Raw genomic sequence first — 16127 nt, forward strand, 5'->3', positions numbered from 1 at the left:
AAATTCTTTTCTGTATTAACTCTATAAACTAGAGGCAAGTTTCAGTCTCGATAAGAAATTATGTTCACACTTAATTTTAGTACCTTCTGAGTGCCCTGTGTTTATAGAAAAGGGTACTGTTTTCTTTAGTGACAAAATAATTAGCATGACTGTATGGGGTTCCATTACTGGTCAACTGAACTAAAGGAAGAATGGAAGTAGTAGAACATCAAGAAGATAAATTTAGAAGGCAGCAGAATGGCATTATAGCATGGTAGTTTTCAATTTCCAACTTGTCCTTATTGATGGTTGATTGTGTATGTTCTTGAAAACATTTAAGTATGCTTGCTTCCATGTTGTCCTGTGGCTCTTGTGTTTACACATCACAAAATTGGCCCTCTCTTGGGTCTGTCAAAGGTGGAGTATGTGATGTGCAAATAGTTTGCAACAATGTACAACAGAACTTTGCATGGCTGATAGTAGAATGGTTCAATTTCTAGATGCTGAAACAGCAGTAATAATGGGTGTCAGTGTTCTATACATATGTTATGCAATAAATCCAAAGATTTGGTTGACTACATATATTTATATTAAAATCTTGCAATGCTGGCTTCAAGCATCTCCTAACTTCATTTTTACGTATATTTATAGCTTTACCCTTCTGGACTACAATTCAGGGAAATATTGTGTAAATATTGCTGAAGTAATAGTATTAATGGAGCAATTTCATTTTTAGGGTATTCTTGAAGTGGGTCCTAAATACCTGAAAATGAATAGAAAAAATGTTCCGCTATGGGTAAGGATTAACATTTCAAGTTATAAATATTACTAGATGAAGTAGAATAAGTATCACCCTGATGGTCTGTAGACAACAGAATCAAAAATGGTAAGGCCGATTAGGGGCTTTTTCAAGAAATCGTAACATTTAAATCTGGCCAGTATTGTTTTATTATCCCAAGGCATCTGTCTATTTTAATAGGTGTAAGTCCTTTTCTGTTCCACCATGATTTTGGGATTCTGAAACAGAGATGAAAAATATGTTATCTGCTGACTTTGCTTGTTTAAATTACTGCTTCAGATTATTCTTATGGTGCTTTTAAACTTGCTTTAGTGTTGTGTTTGTTCATTTTAATTGAGTCACTGGTGGGGTTTCTAGAGCTACAATCCTATGTCCACTTACCTGGGAGTAAGCCCCAGTGAACTAAATGGGGATTACTTCTGAGTAGATATGTATAGGATTGCACTGCTTAAATAACTTTAAAGTTACAGACTGCATTCAGACATAATGTACAAGCAAAGCAAAGCCTCTCTCATTTGCATACTGCCTGCTCAAATATGTTTGATCCTCTAGGTGCTGTCTAGTCTAACATCTGTGTTGCCCTTAGCCTCCCCTCTCTTCTAAATCTGGCACCTCTGCAACGCTGCCAAGCCTTGGAGCTCAATGCCTATGCATTGGGGGCGAGTGGCACTCTGAGGAAGAAGATGGGCTAGGCTGTGCATATGTCGGTTCCTTCCCCCTCCCTTCTCTGAAGCTGTCTTGGTGGCTTGGTGGGCTATGTACGCAGTCACTTGTCTCCCCCACCCACTGTATGCTTGAGAGCATGGATGTGTAGTGGTTGACTTACTTGTTTTCATGGGGGGTAGGGGAGGTTTGATCCCTTTCGGGTCTGCAATTATGAAACCGTTGTATACACTTTGGGGTTCTCTCCAATATGCTTGAACCTCCCTTTTATGCTTTAGTAGCTCCATTTTGCTTACCAGCAAAATGTTTTTTGCTACTTATTTGGCTCTCATGATTGAATACAAAATTCTGCAGAACAAAATGTGAGAAATAGTTGCATGAAAAAATGCATATTCTAATCAAGGTATTAGGGATACTGTTGTGGTGGAATCAAAATCTGCCCTCTCATTCCTATTACTGGGTTTCCTAGCTGCCAGCAACAGGGATTGGAGTGGGGGAAGCCTTTAGCCACAAAATACAGGTCTGCCCTCCATTCACCCATCATAACAATGGGCTTTTTGATAGTGTTATAATATTAGGCTCAGATATACAATATATTTCATGTAAGCCTGTATCACTTCAGGAAAGCTTTCTTTCCATATTGAATGCCTCTTCCATTGAATGCTGAATGCTTGTTTTGCTGTTCCATCTACTCATATCCATTTTACAGGCCATTGAAGGATTTTCTTGCCTTTTGGGGACAATTATCTTGAAGTCCTTAATGTGCCTAATCTTTGGAATATCTGATGATGTGAGTAAAAACTTAAACATTTTAATGTTGTGTTTTTAATATTGCATTTCAATATTGTGAACTGCTGAGAGATTGTATTATATTCAGCGGTATATAAATACCACAAATAAATAGATAAAAATGAACATTTCATATGTTTACTGTCATGGTCTGTATTGTTAATCTTCCTATAATCCTATAATCTATTCCAGCAATTTCATATTATGTGAAAATAGAAGATTGGGTTCATCAGCAGTATTTGAAATTTTGACTTAGACTGAAGTAAGGCCTATTGAATATAGTCAGAAATGTTTGTGTGAACTGGCCTTAAGCCAGAACTGAAGCATGAGACTTGTGCACATTTCAAAGAATTTCCCCCTCCCCCAATTGCAGTGCTTCTAAAAAATTTGAATACTTAAGAAAATAATCTTACTATCTCGCCTTCAAGCTCATGATTTTTAATGTGTTATTTAGTTAGAAGATTTATATTTCATCTTTTTGCTATAAAAAGCCTTCAGCATGCCCTGCAACTCCAATTAAAACAATATTTAACTATAATAAATAATTTAGGTATTTTTTATTTACAATATTTGTGTACCACTCTACCTCTAAAACAGGTTCTGGCATGGTGAACATAAAAGGTAAAATAATAGAAAGGTAAAAGGAATTAAAACACCATATTAAAATTGTTCTTTTAAAAACAGAATGCCAATAAAACCCCTGGCTGGTCAGTTAAGGAATGCTTCTTGGAAAAGAACTGTTTTCAGGAGGTGGTGGAAGTAGCACAGTGTTGGCATCTGCCTGACCTCCAGGACCAGGAAGTTCCAAAGAAAAGGGACCACCCCACTGAAGGCTCTTCTCCTGGTGAACTCCAATCAGGCCATAGGTCCATGTGGAACCACCAGGAGCATGACCTCTGTGACTGGGCAGGTTGGTAAGGGAGAAAGTGCTTTCACAGGTATCCTAGTCCCAAGTTGTTTAGGGCTTTGTACACTAGTGCCAAAACCTTAAAACTGGCCCAGCAACAAATAGGCAGCCAGTTTGCCCAGCATAGGAGTTGTGTGCTGAAAAGGGGCAGCTCCCAACAACAGCCAAGCTGCTGTGTTTTTAGGTTGTCACTGTTCAGTTGCTGTAGCCTGATGATGTGGACAAGGTACTTGCAGCAATGCAGCAAGGTACATGCCCTCTCGAGCCTTGCCACTAGTTAGCCTTGCTCCTAGCTATGGCTGGGTGGGTCCAGGATTTGGTGAATGCTTTTCTACAGGAAGGGTGGTCCCTGCTGTCCTTAAGGAGGAAGTAATGAGACCAGACATGACGAAGTCCACCCTGGACCCAATGGTATTCGACAACTACTGCCCTTTTCTTAGGGAAGGTACTGGAGGGGGTCCAGGTCCAGCTTTCAGAGCAGCCTTAAGGCATCCCCACATAGAGTGCATTTCAGAAATCCAGCCTTGAAGTTACTAATGCCTGTAGCACTGTGGCCAAATTATCCTTGTCCAGAAGAGGCCATAGCTGGCAGACCAGCCAAAGCCGGTAAAAGGCACTCCAAGCTGCAATGGCCACTTGGGCCTCCAGTGATAATGATGGATCTAGGAGTACCCCCAAACTACGAGCCTGATCTTTCAGAGAGAGTGCAACCCCATCCAGAACAGGCAATGAGCCTACCTCCCAGACTTGGAAACCACTCACCCACAGGGCTTCCATCTTGCCAGGATTCAGCTTGAGTTTATTGGCCCTCATCTAGCCCATTACTGAGTTTAGGCACTGATCCAGGACTTGCACATCCTCTCCTGATTCAGATGTCTCAGGGAAATAGAGCTGTGTGACATCAGTGCATTGATGGAACTTGGTTCCAAATCCCCTAATGACCACTCCCAGTAGCTATACAGACATTAAACAGCATTGGGGACAAGATGGTCCCCTGCAGGACCCGATAGCTCAATTGCCAAGGGGCTGAGGGATGGTCATCCAATGTTACTCTCTGAAATTGACCCTGCAGGTAGGACTGGAACCACTGTAACACAGTGCCCCCAGAGTCGATCCAGGAGGATACCATGGTCAATGGTATCAAAAGCCAATGAGAGATCGAGCAGAATTAACAAGGTTGCCCTCCCCATTTCTCTCTCGATAAGGTCATCCATCAGGGCAACCAAGGCTGATTCGGTCCTGTAATCAGGTCAAAGTCCAGGTTGGAATGGGTCTAGATAATCAGTATCCTCCAAGAGTCCCTGCAGTTGTTCCATCACAACTCTCTCTAGTACCTTCCCTAAGAAAAGGGTATTTACAACTGGGCGGTAGTTGTCTAAGACCATTGGGTCCAGGATGGGCTTCTTCAGGACTGGTCATATTACTTCCTGCTTAAGGACAGCAGGGACCACCCCTTCCTGTACAGAAGCATTCACCACACCCTGGACCCACCCAGTCATACCCCCTCAGCTACCTAGGGGCAAGGATTGAGAGGGCATGTGGTCAGTTGCATTGCTGCAAGTACCTTGTCCACATCATCAGGCCACAGCGACTGAACAGTAACAACCTAAATGCAAACAAAATAGTAGTATATATTCCAGTAAAACAGCTATAGAGAGTTGATCATAATGACTATTAAGGGCTCTGGCAGACAGGACAAACTTAGTCTGGCACCTTAAAGATGGTGTGAGCTGAATCTCCATGGTCATAGAATTCCACAGCTGGGGTGCAGTTGCAGAAAAAGCTCCCCTGCCCTCCTTTGTCACCACTGTCTAATCTTCAAAGGCATGGACACTTGAAAGTCTGCAGAAAACCTTATTGATGGACAGTTTCATATGGGATAAGTTTATGTTTCAAATATCCTGATCCTAGACTTGGCTTTAGAATTCAAAACCAGCACTTTGAATTGTGCCTGAAAATAAACTGGAAGCCAGTGAAGATCTTTAAATACAGGGAAGAGATTTCATTATGACAAGATCCAGTTAACAACTAGGCAACTGTATTCTGAATCAGCTGACTTTTTGAATACTTTTCATGGGCAGCCCCACACATTGTAATAATCAAGCCTGGCTATTACCCAGGCATGGATAACTGCTGGCATTTCAACAAATATTGGGGAAAGGGGCTTTGTGTTATAGATGCCACTTGCGCCTCCATAAGTAATACTTGATCTAGAGCAACATCAAGCTGCAAACCTGACCTTTAATGGGAGTGTATCCCTGTCCAGTACAGGTTAAACAATATATTTGCAGCATCTCCATCTTGTCTTTAATCAGCTTCATTTTATTAGCCCTCATCCAGCCCATTATGTAAACATTTATTCATTCATTCATTTATTTATTTATTTCTAATGTTTATATTCTGCCTTCTCATCTAGGGGTAAAATCCAACATAAGTTCTACTTAGACTAGACCTATTGAAATGCATGGGACTTAAGTTAGTCATGACAAACTTAAGTCCCATTCATTTCAATAGGTCCACTCTAAGTAGGGCCTATATTAGATTTTACCCTTCGAGTTTAACATAGGGAAACAGATTTTAAAAAACCTAGGCTCTGTTTTTCATACAATATACATTCCTGAGCACAACATTTGAAAGTGAAACTTTTGCATGGGAACTGAGATCTGCTAATCAGTCATCATCAGTCATGTTCAGAATCTTCCACTGGGTGTGTCATTAATTACATTGAAGAAAGCATGCAACATGTTCATTATCCATGACCTGGTGTCTATTATATAGTATGCAAATTATGTTACTCTTAACATCACAAATTAAATGTCCTTTATCTAAAACATTTCTATGACTTTTCTTAGTAATGAATCATTTTAGGTCATGTAGCGTAATCCATAAGTGTGTACCTTTCTGTTTTTTGTGATATTTAAAAAAAAATTTAATCCCCGAGATCATTTCTCTAACAAACTTTTTCACTGTAATTTCTTATCAGGCTCATATAAGCAATCTTTTGAAGGCAAAACTTACTGGTTATAAGGATTTTGATACATCCATGTATACCTGTGCTGTGGAGTTTGATTTCATGGAAAAAGAGGTAATTAAAATCCACTGATAATAAAAATAACAGTTTTTAAGTCTTGCAGTTTTGCTCTACCTTTTCTTAATTTTGCCAGCAAATCAGAAAATACTTTGTGGCTGAGTTGCTGCTTTTTTAACAAAGATGCAGGATCCTTAACACTTTCATTAAAATGAGTAACAGTTAGCAGAATAAAACACTTTTGGGTTTGAGCAGTGTCATAGGATGATGGTTCTGCTCTCTTTAATGCAACTACATTTCTTATAGTGTTATCACAGGCCTTAAATCATGTTCATGAGCAGTGAGGGCGAAAGCCTTATCGGAAACAATCAGAAATACTTTAAAACATTATTCTGATTAGTAGTAGTATACTAAGTGGAAACCTCAACATATGTGACAAATGTTAATATGGTTTACAATTTGGGTTTAAGCCTTTGAGCTTCCCTTCATCTATTGCATTGTTTTTAGCTTCCCATACTGCCATGAAATACAATGTAAGACTCTAAAGGTAGATTTACATGTTTATTTTTGAAGTCATGAAGACCTTGCATCATGACTTTTCCATGTCAGCTAAAATGATAGTTTTGACAAGCCTCTTTGTAAACATCTTTAACTTAAGGAAAACCTGTCCAAGCTCATTTTTGCTGACTAATAATTTTAGGAGATTTTTGCTTAAGGGCTATTTCAGATATGCAGAACAACATATTCAAATTCAATGCAAAAAGTCTCCACACTATTTGGTCCTTAATGTGAACTTTTTGAGATCTGTTTTTCCCCTTCCATGGACCTTCCATTTCCACATGCACTTGAGAAGGGAAGGGTATATATTTATTCATTTATTGAGACTTTGGGAGATGATGGTGCAGCTTTGAAACAGTCAAGGTTTAAAGTGCAGTACAGATTGATGCTAACAAATTGGCACAATAAAGTACAGAGGAAGAAACTTCATTGCTCTAAGAAGAGCACAACATTAATCCTAATAACTGCTCAAGAGCACTGAATTCTAAGATAAAGATATGAATGAGAGGGAGGGAAGAAGGGTCCATTTAGTTGCTTATAATTATTTAAATTGGTCAGTTAAAGATTGATTGATTATAACCATTAGGTCATAACAGGATTTCAAAATCATTGTAAGCAAATAAAAATCCAAACTCAGAGTGGATTAACTTAAATCATGGTTTAAATCACCTAGAAAAAATATTAACTTAAATCATAGTTTTAAGTCAACTTTTCTATTTTGAAATGCCTATGTTTCCTGAGCAAGCATGAATTCTAACTGGTTGCTCTAACAATTAAAACATACTGGTTTGTTTTTACAACTAGATAGAGTTTTTATGTGAGCTTTGGCTATGCAGCTCACATATGCCTTCTGTATTGTAGAATTATATCTGCTTATAGATAACACTTTAATTTCATTTTTTATTTTTAGCTGGCTGAAATAGATTGTACGCCTCTCAACTTTACTGTGCTTGTTCTTAGTTTTTATATCAGGGGTGGGGAATCCCTGCTACCCACCCCCACCCTCCAATTCATAAAAAAAATGGCATCCATAGTGGCTGCAGAGCACCAAAAGGGTCAAAATTACACACACACACACACACACACACACATTAATTCCTGCACCTTCAGGGTGGGGCCCAGGGGTGAAAATGGCCCCTGAATCCCCCGAACTAGCCCACCCCTATTTTATATTGTTTTTCTTATAATGATTATCCAGTTTTTGTGGATAACATCCTGAAAACCACTTTTGGATGAAAAGAAATGTCCACAGATTTTTAAAAATAAATTAATTAAGGTATGTACATTTGCAAATAATACTAAGGAAACTTGCTTATTTGAAGGCTAACAGTTCAAATCGGTGCACCATTACCTGGAAACAAATACCTCTGAACACAGTGGAAGTGAATACTGAACCTAATTAGAACCTTGGACTGAGGAGGACTGAGATGCTAGGAGCCAAAGTAATCATCGCACTAAAAGCATAATAGCTCATTTAGTTTCCCCTCAAATGTCTAGTACAGCTTACTTTGCTGTGTGGAGTTTCAGAAACTTGCTCTCCTTCAGAGATATTTATAAAATGTTTGCAAAGTAGTACAGTAATATATAGGAGAGAAGTGCTTTAGAAAGGGAGGAGAGAAACACACATGTGCTAATTGAAGATACTAGGCAAGATAGGATGGAATAGTGGCACATCTGAAGTAAGAATGTCTGTCTTCTTAGAAGAAAACACCCTGCAGTTGTATTTGAAAGTTTCTGTGCCTAAAATTTACCACCAGTTAAAACTTTGCGTTTCAGACTCCAGTAAGGTACATGAAGACACTGCTGCTTCCAGTAGTTCTTGTTGTTTTTTCAGTAATTGTTGTGAAGGTAGGTCATTTCTGTTTTTCATCTGCGTTACATTTAGCATGCAAAGTATGTTAAAAGGAGGCAATTAATACTCTTAAACTGTAGCACATTGGATGCAGTTCCAGTTCATGTGGCCCCAACTAAGTACATGTTCTTCATGTAATGTTAAATACCAGACTTCTTCTTTTTTGGAAACATGTGCAAAGACATGTATGTACCAAGAAAGAAAATCTAGCCCCCATAAATCTGAAGAAGGAACTACCATTACAAAATAGCAAGTGTTCCAAAATACATAATTGAAGACATATTGGGAATGTGGTTCATCTTTTGGCCTTTGGCATGCAATTTTGGTATACAACATAGAAATATATTTATTAGATGTAGAACCTGGCACAATGTATATATGTACATTATTAAAAGTGAAGAGCACAATCCAGATAACATTGAGTGAAATCCAGTGTTGCATGAGCAGAAGGCTGCTCATGCAACTGATCTTTCCTGTCCTCACCCTGTGTCCCCCAAATAGCTTCTCCAGAGGATTACACTTGCTCAACATTGGATTTCACTCATTAGGTTGATTTAGCCTCACTGAAATCATGATTGGGAAAACACAGTTTTGTCTGTTCAGGTACACAAGGCTACTTTTAAGGTCTATAGTGGTTAGCAGTGCAATCCTTCACATGCCTGCTCAGAACCATTAAGTTCAGTGGGGCTTACTTCCAGTTAAGCGGGTGTAGGATTGCAGCCTAAATGTGCTTTAGAGAAAAGGCTGTTAACATACTTCTCTTTTAATAATTTGTTCACAGGCATTTAAATACATTTTATATCGCAAGAAATTATCTGAAAGGTAAATACAGTTTGAGTGCACGTTTAAGCAATAAAATACTACCTAAGCAACTGACTATCAATAAGTTATGTAGCTGAACCTTTCCCTGTTATTCATGTACTCCCACTCCTCAACCTTTGACATCACTGGTGTAGTTTCCTGATAGCACTGCTGACTCTCTTTATGCTATTGCCTGACCTTGCTCTCAGTAAGATAATGAGCCAGGTGCCTGGCCTTAGGCTTACAAGACCCTCCTTGCCAACAGAGAGCCTGATGCAGACATGAGGTGCCATGCCCCTATGAAAACTGCCTTGGCTTTTCTTATGTCACAGAAGGGCTTATAAACATTGAACTGTTTAGGGCCAATGTGGTAAATCTTAGCATCAGAATGTGGCTTGTGAGCAACTTTTGCTAAATTAAATATAAATACTGCGCTTCTGTCTCAAGCTTTCAAATGACATGTTGGTGGTACAGATACTCTGAACCAATTCAGCCATTCACCATAAGCAGATGATTCTTGCTGCTTACGTGTATAGAAAACAACTGTAGAAAATCGTTAAAATTTATAACTGGCTTGGAAGTGAAAGCAAAAATCAAGTGACGTGGCACTTATATAACATAATGTTTGCCAGTACACTCTTATCAAGAGCTGTTTATTCCTTATTTTGAAGAAAAGAGCAACATTAAAATTAGTTCTATAGAAGGACTTCTTGACATCTACATAAAAATATATTTTTATTAATTGCTGCTTAACATTACATTGAATTTTGGAGTAAGATGAAAAAAAATCACCAAAGCTGATACCAAAGGATGAGAAATTTGAACTCAAATTTTCTGAAACACAAATGCAGACCAAGTAGAGTTGCACATTAACTTGAGAGAATCGATGTTACGACTTCCTAAATCCAAATGGTTCACTTGTACATCTACGATCATATTTTGACTTAAGAATATAACATTTTAGGTGACAGAATTCTATCAGCTGTAGCTTGAATTGAGATAATAGGTTTTTATCTCACTACAAGTATTAATTAGCTTACCAATGCCAGGATGTATGTGTTAGCAACACTGCTTTGTGAATGGTCACTGTATTTTATATTTAAGCTTTAACGTAATTATCATAGTCTCTGTGTATTTTCCTCTGGCCTTGCTGCTTACATTTCTCTCTCTCTCTACACCAATGTGTGTGTATACCTGCCAACTGAGGATAACACTTCATGCATCAAAAGTGGACTCTAGTCCATGAAAAGTTTATATCATAATAAGTTTGATAGTCTATAAGGTACCACAAGACACTTCGATGATTTTTGTGACAGCCAACTAGCACAGCTACCCCTCTGGAAATTTTGATGGTAGTCACTTTTACCATTGGCATAATTAATATTCAATTACATTAATCACTTTCTTTAGTGATGTGCATGGGAACTTTGTTTCTCTTATTACATGTGTGTGTTTTAAGGCATGCAAGTTAGTCATTCCCAATCTTGTGGTCAAAGTGCAAAAAGCCATGAAATACAGAATCACTTTACATAATTATTCTAAGCAAATAATAGATCAATAATTATGCATGTATAAAAATGTTTACTAAAAGCAGAGTTGAAGTCTCTTTGAAATCAGTCATTGTCTACTTATATATTTCCCTGTAATTAAGTAAAATATTATCTGCTTACTCTCAATGTGTAATGTCTAGAATTAATCTAACTGTATGTGTCAGTTACTTTATTTTTAATAATAATTGGCATAAATAATTAAGGTACCCTTACCAATGGGCAGCAGTCACATTTCTGAATGAATATAATGTTAGATCTGTGTGTGTACCAAGGATCTTGGTCTTTCTTTTTCTCAGAATATCCATGAATGCATTTACAGTGAGTGGCGGGAGCACAATGTTTAACTTTTTGAGAAGGGCAGAATCAGCAGAAGCACTACCCCAGGAGGAATGGCTCTCAGTTCCCAGATTGTTCATCAGACATAGCCGAAATCAATGTTCCCAGTAGGCTGCGTGTGTGTGTGTGTGTGTGTCGGGGGGGGTCTTCCTTCAACAGCAACAACTTCTCTTCTGTACCCTTCCTCCCCAACTGTTTCCTGATTTTAGGCAAATGGAAAGAAGAAATGGACAAGGAAAGATGAATTCAGAAGGCAAGTTCTTTATCCTGCTAAGTAAAAAGGATGCCAAATCACCACACCTCCAATTGGACGAAATGACAGACATTGACAGTCCTCTGGCTAGCCCTCTCATTCCCCCTAGGGGCTTTTTGAGACAGAGAGGCTGAGACCTGTATCAGTGGAGGACCCTTGGACCTGCATCAGTGGAGGCTGTGGAGATAGATGGCAGTATAGTAGACACAGCTGACATTTAGAGGAAGGTGAACATGTGTGAGGAGCATATCAGGGAAGCAAAGCAGCACCAGGCTGTGTGTGAGCTGTCTGCCTGTATAGCTGTTTTAAGGTGGTAACCTAAAGGCTTCAAGGAGGCCCAACATAGGGCTATATTGTGGCTTGATCACCGAAACTCAGGACAGGTAAGAACCTGTCCAGAACTTCACAATGCAGGGGGATTGCTCCAGTCCCAATCTGGGTCTCCCAAACCTCGATTGCAGAGATCCTAGTCTTTCAGATCCACAAGTACAGATTTTGATCTCATGCACAGACTAATTCAATATAAGGGCTTCATTTTTAGATCTAGAGGCAGTTGTTTCTGTCCTGGATGTACAAGGTTCTTCAATCTTATCACGTAGATGCAATTATTCCAAGACAGATTCAAGGCCCTACTGCCTGGACACATTAAATTGGTTCAGAATTTATGCCAGTCCCCTGTATTCCAGGATAAGATTTCAACTTAGTTTTTATATGAATAGAGCATCATTGGAGTATCCTTGCAGTAGTGGCTCCAGATGGACAGTCTTCTGAGGGACAGCCCGCTATGGGAATAGAGGAGAGGTTGTTGCCCAGTTTGGATAGACAGTCCACTTCATGGAAGACAGTTCAGGCCTGTAATTCATCAGAAGATCAAAAGAGGAATATAGACTGCCTTGAGCTCTGAGCCATCCATCTGGCACTATTGGAGTTATGGTGAGATTATGGCACAATTGCAGCACACATTCAAGTCTTTTGCCCCAAATTTATTGCTTGTGTGGAGGACAGCTTACAGTTGAATAGCACATCACAAGTTGAGAGCACAGCTTTTATCTGCCATTCAGAGTTCTCTCTCTCAGAGAGGTAGCAGACATAAGGAAGAGGCCATATTGGAAGATACTTCCCTAAGAGCAAATTGGTTAACATTACTACAGGTTGGACTTTCTCTTCAGTGGATATGTACTTTGGACTAAACATTTTGTACAGTGTGGACTTATATAAGTAGAGCAGAAATTCTTGCACCCCAGAATGGCTGAGTTTCCAGAGATGGTAAATGTTCTTCTACCACTGACTGGAAAAGCAAAATTCTTCTCACTGTGAATTTTCATTCTAGGTAGTGGCAGTGGAGCATTCTTCTCACTCTCTTCCTGTATCAATGGCAGGTAGTTCAATTCCTGCCTATGTTAATATATTTTGGCCCCAAAATACTTCCTTTACTGTTCTAGTTTATGTTTATTTCTGCTATTGGGTGCCAGTTTGATTTGATCTTTTTTCCTTTTTTTTGAATTTGCATATTCACTTGGAAGCCCTTTCTCTCCATGTAGTGCTTCAGATTGATTCTTGCGTCTGGTCTTGGTCAGCAGTGAGGTAAAAAATGCTTTCCCAACACTTTCTGTAATTAAAAAAGCACAGCAAGTAAAATAATGCTACAGTGGTGAGAAAAAGTTTGTGAATCCTAATGATAATTACAGAAATTCCATAGTTTTACCATGATATTTCATGAATCAAAATCAGTCCTTTTATAAATATCCAGTAGGGTTTATATTAACCAATTTCATGTCTTGTGAAATAAAATGATGTATAAATTAGGCAAATGAATGAGTACTTAAGAGTCAAGGAATGTGCAAAAGTAGGTGAACCCCTTGCTGCATCAGCTCAATTAAAAGGAATAATTAGAATCAGGTGCTGAAGTAATTACGTAGATCTTCAGGGGGTGAGTCCTATAAAAGGATCAGAAACTTTGTGCATTTGGCCTTCACCATATGGTTGTGTGAATACAAGTCATGCCATGATCAAAAGACATCTCGGAGGACCTCAGAAAAGCAGTTATTGCTGCTCATCAGTCTAGAAAGGGTTGCAAAACTATTTCTAAGGATTTGGAGCTCCACGAATTCACTGTCAGATAGCCTACAAATGGAGAAGGTTCAAGGCCACAGTCACTCTATCAGGGAGCGGTCAACCTACCAAAAATTCTCCAAGAACAAACTGGCACATCATCCAGGAAGTAAAAAAGAATCCCAGAGAATCATCTAAGGATCTGCAGGCCATTCTCAGCTTGGCGAATGTGAATGTTCATGACTCAACAATCAGAAAAAGACTGAACAAGAATGGTGGTCATGGGAGGGTAGCCAGGAGGAAACCACTGCTCCCTAAAAAGAAAATTGCTGCCCTTCTGAAGTTTGCTAAAGATCACATAGATGATCCCCAAGAATTCTGGAGCAATGTTCTCTGGACAGATGAGTCAAAGGTAGAACTTTTTGGCCTCAATGAGAAATGTCACATTTGGCAAAAAACAAACATTGAATTCTAACAGAAGAACCTCATCGCAGCCGTCAAGCATGTTCGTGGGAATGTGATGGTTTGGACCTGCTTTGCTACCTCAGGACCTGGACAGCTTGCCACCATTGACACAACTATGAATTTTGCAGTGTATCAGAAGATTCTAAAGGAGAATGTCAAGCTATCCATCCATGAGCTGAAGCTGAACCAAAAGTGGGTCATGCAACATGGGAATGATCCTAAACATACAAGCAGATCTGCAAAAGAATGGCTGTTCATAAAACATGAAGAAATTCCATGTTTTAGAATGGCCTAATCAAAGTCTGGACCTAAACCCCATCAGAATGTTGTGGCAGGACCTGAAGCGAGCTGTTCATGTAAGGAAGCCCTCAAATGTCTCTGAGTTGAAACAGTTCTGTAAGAAGGAATGGGCCAAAATTCCTCAAAACCAATGTGACCAGCAGTTACAGGAAACACTTACTCAAAGTCATTGCTGATCAAGGGGGTGCCACCACGTATTGAATCTAAAGGTTCGCATACTTTTTCACACATGGATATTGAATGTTGAATTTGTTGTGGATAAATAATGTTGAAAATGCATCATTGTTTAATCAGGTTATCAATTTTATTGATTTATTTATTAAATTTCTTAATCGTCCATCTGGCCGGTCACCTGGCCACTCCAGGTGAAGTACAATAATACAAACAGTTTAAAAGCAATAAAATTAGACATTAAAACATCATTTTCTAAAATTTCCCTAGCCCACCCCAAATGCCTGCCTGAACAACCAAGTTTTCAACACGTGGAAGCTCATTAAAGCTCATATTGTTCTTTATTTAGGATTATGAGGTTAGATTAAGGTCTAATAACATTTTAGTTTGGAAATAAGTGACAATCCTAAGGGGTTCACAAACTTTTTCTCACCCTCTAAACATTGTGAACAAGTAAGCTGGGCTGCAGTGTTTAAGTAGAGACTTCAGTTCACTGTAATTTCAGGTTGTTCTTTTGAGCAGTACTCCCTCTGAAAATGGCAGTTAATGAAACCTTCTCTTGTGCTGGAATTCAATTAATGTATCAAAGCATCTTTATGTGTAGCCTCTGGATTGGTGCAAATAAGTTTACAAAATAAATATGGTAGCAACAATCTTTTTTGTAACTTTGTAATCATCTAAGAGATTATATAAATTCAAATATTGCAATGCTTTAAGTTCAGTTTACTTGTAAACAAAGGGTGTAAGGAATATTGTTTCTAATCAGTAAACAAACTTACATTTGTGGTCTTTTGTCCAGACAGGAGGATCGTTTTAATCATGGAGAGGTAAGGATCTCATCCTGCATGATTTCTGTCAGAACACCACTTGTTGAGATTCCCCCCCAATAAATTCAAATATTTGTCTTTTCTGAGAAACAGAATAAGGTCTGATTTAAAAGAAACAAAGAAAAGTGCTGAGAGGGAAGTAGTTGCACAAGTTCACACAAGTTGGTGGTACTTTTTAAGATTCTTAGAACTAAAAAAAAAATGACAGTAGAAGACCCAGTTCTTTGCACAGTTGTTCTCCATGACCAGAAACTGCTAATTTGATGTGTGTATTCTTGGCTAGTTCTGTTCCCCTAAATAGTTCTGCCATGCTAAGTATTTATCACTTTTTCCACCTTTGATTCATAATATGAAGAGAACTTTTTTCTAGTGATATTTACAATTTTACAGAAAAAGACAGAGTCCAAGCTACCTAACTTCAAAATCTTATTTCTGTCTGCCAAAAATACTTGAATTTAAGATGCTGCTACAAAAAGTCTGGCTTTGAGGAAGGAATCTTGCCTTCCACTTGTACAGTCTTCCATGTACATTGTTTAAATACATCAGGTATTATTAGGTAGTGGCCTACCTAATAAATTTAGGTTTTGCATTTTATTTTATTTTGAATATTGGTATTCTCTCACTTATTGAGCCAGCTTCATCTAGCTTAATTTTTTTTAGTGGGCTTGCAAGTGAAGCGTGCATACTGATTTAGATTGGCTTTTTTAATTTTTCACTAGCTTTATCAAGAAACTACTCAAATATGCTGTGAGGTCATTTTCTCTCGTGCTCAACAGAGCACATTTTAACAAGACCAT

At 38.6% G+C, this 16127-nt stretch overlaps 1 protein-coding gene across 8 annotated transcripts in view; it reads left to right on the forward strand.

Annotated features, from left to right (window-relative positions):
* The window catches only part of DPY19L1 (dpy-19 like C-mannosyltransferase 1), a 69938-nt gene that overhangs the window by 35384 nt on the left and 18427 nt on the right, over positions 1–16127 (forward strand). For all 8 annotated transcript variants that reach the window (XR_014792275.1, XR_014792278.1, XR_014792276.1 and 5 more), the window contains 6 exons: positions 716–775; positions 2151–2231; positions 6121–6222; positions 8500–8571; positions 9357–9397; positions 15303–15330. Coding sequence is in view for 3 of the 8 variants with exons in the window: in XM_084857889.1 (XP_084714015.1) it covers positions 716–775; positions 2151–2231; positions 6121–6222; positions 8500–8571; positions 9357–9397; positions 15303–15330 (384 nt within the window). In the remaining 5 variants the exon portion in view is untranslated. The remainder of the gene's footprint in view (positions 1–715; positions 776–2150; positions 2232–6120; positions 6223–8499; positions 8572–9356; positions 9398–15302; positions 15331–16127) is intronic.

Source organism: Heloderma suspectum, chromosome 5, assembly GCF_057233095.1.
Source record: "Heloderma suspectum isolate Gila_16-S chromosome 5, 16-S_ref, whole genome shotgun sequence".
Lineage (NCBI taxonomy): Eukaryota > Metazoa > Chordata > Lepidosauria > Squamata > Helodermatidae > Heloderma > Heloderma suspectum.